At 45.0% G+C, this 7,787-nt stretch overlaps 1 protein-coding gene across 1 annotated transcript; it reads left to right on the top strand.

The window, feature by feature from the left end:
* Nucleotides 1-1,847: 1,847 nt before the first annotated feature.
* On the top strand, nt 1,848-3,790 carry LOC139451828 (proteoglycan 4-like). The gene is made up of 2 exons (XM_071233129.1): nt 1,848-1,857; nt 2,319-3,790. The coding sequence occupies exons 1-2, from the start codon at nt 1,848-1,850 to the stop codon at nt 3,788-3,790; spliced, it is 1,482 nt and encodes a 493-aa protein (XP_071089230.1).
* The last annotated feature ends 3,997 nt before the right edge of the window (nt 3,791-7,787 follow it).

Genomic DNA, 7,787 nt, shown 5'->3' with positions numbered 1-7,787 from the left:
ACCAGCACAACACACTGTAACTACACACTGCTTCCACCAGCAGGTCTCGTCCTTTGTCTCTCACCAACCAGCTAAACACACTGTAACTACACACTGCTTCCACCAACAGCTCTCGTCCTTTGCCTCTCATCAACCAGCACAACACACTGTAACTACACACTGCTTCCACCAGCAGGTCTCGTCCTTTGTCTCTCACCAACCAGCACAACACACTGTAACTACACACTGCTTCCACCGCCAGGTCTCGTCCTTTGTCTCTCATCAACCAGCACAACACACTGTAACTACACACTGCTTCCACCAGCAGGTCTCGTCCTTTGTCTCTCATCAACCAGCACATTACACTGTAACTACACACTGCTTCCACCAACAACTCTCGTCCTTTGCCTCTCATCAACCAGCACAACCCACTGTAACTACACACTGCTTCCACCGCCAGGTCTCGTCCTTTGTCTCCCATCAACCAGCACAACACACTGTAACTACACACTGCTTCCACCAGCAGATCTCGTCCTTTGTCTCTCATCAACCAGCACAACACACTGTAACTACACACTGCTTCCACCAGCAGGTCTCGTCCTTTGCCTCTCATCAACCAGCACAACACACTGTAACTACACACTGCTTCCACCAGCAGGTCTCGTCCTTTGCCTCTCATCAACCATCACAACACACTGTAACTACACACTGCTTCCACCAGCAGGTCTCGTCCTTTGTCTCTCATCAACCAGCACAACACACTGTAACTACACACTGCTTCCACCAACAACTCTCGTCCTTTGCCTCTCATCAACCAGCACAACACACTGTAACTAGACACTGCTTCCACCAGCAGGTCTCGTCCTTTGTCTCTCATCAACCAGCACAACACACTGTAACTACATACTGCTTCCAACAGCAGATCTCGTCCTTTGTCTCTCATCAACCAGCACAACACACTGTAACTACACACTGCTTCCATCAGCAGGTCTCGTCCTTTGCCTCTCATCAACCAACACAACACACTGTAACTACACACTGCTTCCACCAGCAGGTCTCGTCCTTTGCCTCTCATCAACCAACACAACACACTGTAACTACACACTGCTTCCACCAGCAGGTCTCGTCCTTTGCCTCTCATCAACCAGCACAACACACTGTAACTACACACTGCTTCCACAAGCAGGTCTCGTCCCTAGGTTTATCCCCGATCATCTAACCCTTGTTTAGTTGTTGTGTTCTTTTGTTTAGTTCTTGTTTCTGTGTTTATGTTAATCCCCGTGTATATGAAATCATAGCTATATAGTAATGTCCCACTCAATTGTTGAACATTTGCTTGATAAAGCACTAGCACATGTATTGAAGTGTCACATGGAAACAATAACCACCTTGAAATTTACAAAACCCCTCTGTTTTCTCGAGTCGTGTTGGAACTTGTCTCTTGGCGCCGACGCTTCGAAACATGTCAAATTAAACTCCTTCTGGCGCTGTGCTAGATCAAATCACCTCTTCCATTTTTAAGGCATGTCACGTTTTAAAGTTCAAATATCCAGTATCATAGTGACAAAGTAACTCCAAAGCAACAGTCTAAATATCAGAATGTCATTGTTTCCCCTTCAAGCGCATTCATAGGTTAAAAGCATAATTGTTTGGTGTCAGTTGATGTCATATGCACTAAACAATGTTTATACATTTGCACCAAAACTAAAATATTTCACTACAATTAAAACAATTCCCTTGACACTAAGTGAAGGCATTCAACCTGTGCAAACACCTCGACAGAATGTTAGTCAAGTTGTTTTTTTGCTGTTGATTGTTGCAAATGTCTTTTCTTCTTTTTTATCATACACAAACCATATACAACCCTGATGGACATGGGTCAGTTGACCAATCGCTAGAGACCGGTCAAATGTTTTCATGCTAAACACAAGGACTGATACCCTAGTGCTTCGCTCCGGTCTCGTGTTGTAGTTTCTGATATTTCTTGTTATTCTAGTGAGGGGCGGTGGTGTAGCCCAGTGGTTAAAGTGTTCGCTCGTCATGCGGAAGGTCTTGGTTCGAATCCGCATATGCAAATACAATGTGTGCCGCCCATTTCGGATGTTCCCACCATGATTTTGATGGAATATTGCTAAAAGTGGCGTGAAACCATGTTCACTTACTCACGATGTCAAACCAAATTGACGCAATTTGTACACGTTTGTTTGAACTTGGACTTGGTGTTGACAGATCAAGGTATATGTTATGTGGGATTCGAACCTTCTGTCAGCGGATCCTATAAAGGCCATTGGACCAGTGCCTGCTGTACCACTGGTGAAATCCTGTTTAATCCTAATCAGATGGGGTTGAACATACACCAGAACACCGGAACACAAGAACACCGGAACACCGGGCCACAAGAACACCGGAACACCGGAACACCACAACACCACAACACTGGAACAACATAACTCCGGAAAGCCACAACACCGGAACACCACAACACCGGGACACTGCAACACCGGAACACCAGAACACCGGGAAACCACAACACCGGGAAACCAGAACACCGGAACACCAGGACACTGGAGCACCACAACACCGGAACACCGGAACACCAGGACACTGGAGCACCACAACACCGGGACACTACAACACCGGAACACCAGGACACTGGAATACCACAACACCGGGACACCACAACACTGGAACACCAGGACACTGGAGCACCACAACACTGGGACACCACAACACCGGAACACCAGGACACTGGAGCACCAGAACACCGGGACACCACAACACCGGAACACCAGGACACTGGAGCACCAGAACACCGGGACACTACAACACCGGAACACCAGGACACTGGAGCACCACAACACCGGGACACTACAACACCGGAACACCAGGACACTGGAGCACCACAACACCGGGACACTACAACACCGGAACACCAGGACACTGGAACACCACAACACCGGGACACTACAACACCGGAACACCAGGACACTGGAATACCACAACACTGGGACACCACAACACTGGAACACCAGGACACTGGAGCACCACAACACCGGAACACCACAACACCGGAACACCAGGACACTGGAGCACCAGAACACCGGGACACTACAACACCGGAACACCAGGACACTGGAGCACCAGAACACCGGGACACCAGAACACCAGGACACTGGAGCACCACAACACCGGGACACCAGAACACCAGGACACTGGAGCACCACAACACCTGGACACCAGAACACCGGAACGCCAGGACACTGGAGCACCACAACACCTGGACACCACAACACCGGAACACCGGAACACCGGGACACCACGACACTGGAACACCAGGACACTGGAACACCACAACAATGGGACACTGCAACACCGGAACACCAGGACACTGGAGCACCACAACACCGGGACACCACAACACCAGGACACTGGAGCACCAAAACACCGGGACACCACAACACCGGAACACCGGGACATCACAACACTGGAACACCAGGACACTGGAACACCACAACACCGGGACACCACAACATCGGAACACCGGGACACCACAACACCGGAACACCAGGACACTGGAGCACCACAACACCAGGACACTGCAACACCGGGACACCGGGACACCGGGGCACCGGGACACCACAACACCGGGGCACCAGAACACCAGGACACTGGAATACCACAACACTGGGACCCACAACACCAGAGCACCAGAACACCAGGACACTGGAACACCGGGACACATGCTATGAATAATTTAGGCAACTACAACGCGTTTGTTTTTCATAACAAGTACATGTTATTTAAAAAATAATCTATCTGTATTCATTAGATTAAGCGAAAATCTGTTTTTATTCCGTAGTAAATGTGTAAATGCTATGGTTGATAACAACCCCCAACTTATTTACTTCCAAAACCGATAACGTACAGCTTAGCAAAATTTCCTCTTTCCGCTGTTTTGCAATCTGTTCATTGGATGAATTTACGATACGGTGCATTTCATGAAACATGCTCGGTCTCATACCTTGCTTTTTCGGTAGTCGGCCATTGAATATCTTGTCCAATTGTGATTTACAAGGCGGCATTATGGGTAACAGGCCACAATGAATAGTGTGACTGACTATTATGCACGCGTTTATAACAGTTAAAATGTTCAATACATTTGTATAGGGAATCGGCAGGACGTGGTTTGTTTGGCCAACTGCACATGGAATACCAATGTGTGTTAACGCACAGGGCTTCGTGACATTCATTATTGGTCAAGATGACATGAATTTTTCTCGCAAAAGTACATATGGAATTATCATTTTATCTAGTTCCTCTATCCATTTTCAATACATTTGATACAAAAGACTTACGACTATTAAACGTCAACGTCAGAGATTGTCCAGTCTCGATTACGGGACGAAACAGATTCCATTAAGCATATAGGGCAGTGATAATTACATGAAAGGATCTGAAAAATCAGCGATGAAGCCATCCCATGTGTCTTTCCAGACTGCAACTTAGGAAGAGGGGGGTTGGGATGGGGTCGGATGTGGTTGGTCGGGGTGGGGTGGTAGAGGCACGGGGATGAGGTGACAACATCCTCATATTCAGCATGCAGTCTCATATATCCATGGGCCCGTTTTCCACAAAACGATCGATGGTAAGACTACGACGCTCGCAAGTCTATGTTAAAGCATGGGAGTTAAGATCGTCTCAGCGCTGCGACAGGTTAGTGGGGCGGGGCCACGGTCTGTATATTTACTCCCTAAGTCAGTCGGTGATATACCATTGCCGCTGTTTTATCAAAGACAATGAGAGAGCATAAACCATTATGTCTTTAATTTACATCGCATTTACATGTGAATTATTCACATTGTTTTGAGTTGATAATGATACGACTCGTATCGGTATCGGATAACGCTGATTTGAATTCATACAAAGATTGAGTGATATCGACTAAACGAGTTTTTACATATTGCAGCTTTATCACAACATGGACAATCACGAACGATCGTTACACACTGAACCCATGTGGGAATCGAACCGGAGACTGACAAGCGAACGCGCTACCCACTCGACTACAAGCATACAGTACCCTAGCTACCTGGCATAATGTGTTCTCAATACTCACTATATTGATATAGACTATAACATGAGTAGTGCACGGTTTTTTATTGCAGGGCTAGGTACTATTTCTCTCAGCAAGTGGCCAGCTACACAGACATACATGTTTCTAACTGAACAGTCACGCTTCACATTCGGGTTGTCAGGTGACTGCGTCAATGGCTTGGGTATTTCACAAGCCGTATTAATAGACACAACAAACACATGAACAGAACATTTGTCCTCGTTTCGCTTGGCAATCCTGTTGGTACACGAACTTTAGATTATTTTTTTCTTGCGGATTACAAACATGCATGTATGAATAAAATAGTCGTCCCTGTTTCAAAAACGTAAACCTTTTTTTATACTAACCCTCGTTAGCACGTACCCCTTTAATCAATAAGATGCATCCCGGGCGAATTCCTGCGTGGAATGTATATACAATGGGACTCTTTAATTCGGACTTTTGTTAATACGGACACCGTTAGGATCGTCTGATGGATTAAGGGTTTTTCAGTGTGGTAGTCCCTGGTATAATTTCCCGCATAGACTTCAGTGCTGGTTGTAAACGAGCGATGTGTCGAAACTGTAGTGGCAACGAGGTCTGGCTGTCCTTGTGTAACATCACACCCCGATGGTTTGGATTAATAATCAATACCCTATTAAAAGATGGTTTGTTTGTACCAGACGTGATCTAAATTCTAGGATTAGTGATGGTATTCTGGGTAAACGTGAACCAGTGCAGTGAAATCTTGGTATTTAAATAAAACAAACCCTTAAGCGGTGATAGAGAAGGGCTTCAACAGAGAGCTCTTTCAAATCGTTCTTGGTGCAAAACTAACATTGAGAAACCTTACAAATAACCTAAAAAATAAATCGAAGCGAACCCAGAGACCACATTATAATAAAGACTTTACATGTCTGAAATAGTATTTTGCTGGCTTCATTAAACGCAACAGAATGTTTAAATTAGAACCAGCAATAGAACGCGCTGGTGATTTTATGTAAGAGATTTCTAGGGCAATTCAATAAAACATGTTTGAAGCTGTTTCGTCAATTTTACATTACCAAACTTTTATCTACAACTCTGACAATTGCAAATCCACATTTTCTATGCTCGACCCCACGGGAAGAGAAATTATTTTTATTTTATTATATCTATTTATTCGATAATGGTGCGATACGATAAAGGCATTCTTTAAAATTTGATGAGTGTCTTTGACTTATTGGCTTTGTTTAATGAAAGTCATAAAAGGCTTCTTTAAAAAAACGCTTTTTTTGTTTGCCATTTAATATGATTCAATTCCTTTAGGATCACTGAAAATCTTTTTTTTACAAAAACTATTGCTATATTTGCTCGGCTAATGATATCTCGTTCATTTATACCTGCAGAAATCTGAATTATTTGTATAAATAAAATACGACATGATTACTATAGTTATAACCTTCATCAACCTTCAATCCAAGATAAAGTGCGAGCTCACACAGGTATCACCAGCTAGCGTAAGATCTGTTTATAGCCTTGCTTTCACACATGATATTGTCGTGTTTCAAACGTCACGCTATTATTCATACGCCCACATGGGCTTGAGTGGACGGTATTTCACGTCCGCTGAATGACATAACATGTCGATTTCACATACCGCCGAGGTGGGCTAGATATCATTAACGTACAATCTGGTTAGCCAGGTGTCTGGTGCCGTGTCGATATACGTTGAATAATGTAGATAACCCTTGACATCGGATGTGTGAGTCTATATATATGTATGACATGGACGCACTACAGTGCCAGTACCAGGTACCAGTAAGCTCCACGTGCTGACTTGGACTGGGCCTTGTTAGAACAGGTGATGCACGTTTACCACTTCGGTGGTACCAGCCATCATGGATGTGGTGTTCCCACACCAAGACGCCTTATCAGAGGGAGTGTGGGATTCGAACCCATGATTATCGGATTTTGGTTCGCGTTGGGTACACAACTCTGCATTGCGCGTTTCCTACAACTGGGCCACGCGTGTCCCCCAAATCAGGGGCGGTGGGGTAGCTTAGTGGTGAATGCGTTCGCTCGCCACGCCGAAAATCCGAGTTTGAATCCGCACATGGATACAGTGTGGAAAGACCATTTCTGGTGTCTCCCGTCGTGGTATTGTTGGAGTGTTGCTAAAGGCTCCGTAAAACCATACTCACTCACTCCCCTCCAAATCGAGACGTAATTAGTGTCCCGTGTAAAAGTGGACATTGTGTGGATATCCATTTCCAGTTTGAGACACTTAATACAATTCGTGCAATTTGAATTATTTGCATGTGAATGATTTGAGGTGTCAATTGACACTTTGAAATAACATGACAGTTACACGCCTTCTCGTTATTCAGGACTACTAAATATGCTGATCGTCTACACCTCATAATTTCGCAGCAACTTCTCGAACACACGAGTTACCGAAATATGGGACACGCCACATCAGACAAGCAGAAAACATTTTATGCCTGAAAGTTAAAAACATTTCGATCAAAACCATTCAGTAGTTATATATTTTCCTTTTTTTCCGAACTGAAAACACGACATAACGGAGCTGGGATTGAAAATGAAACGATTTTGAAGAGAGGCCAAGGTCTCCGTACAACAACTATGGCACGCGCGAGCAATGTCGTACTCCGGAGTGATACAGCCGACACACATGTGGATGTAGCAGATGGAGACCCACATAACACACTGTATT

The sequence above is a fragment of the Haliotis cracherodii genome, unplaced genomic scaffold (genome assembly GCF_022045235.1).
Source record: "Haliotis cracherodii isolate W230 unplaced genomic scaffold, xgHalCrac1.p SCAF_9, whole genome shotgun sequence".
Classification (NCBI taxonomy): domain Eukaryota; kingdom Metazoa; phylum Mollusca; class Gastropoda; order Lepetellida; family Haliotidae; genus Haliotis; species Haliotis cracherodii.
This window is presented reverse-complemented; position numbering and strand designations above follow the sequence as displayed.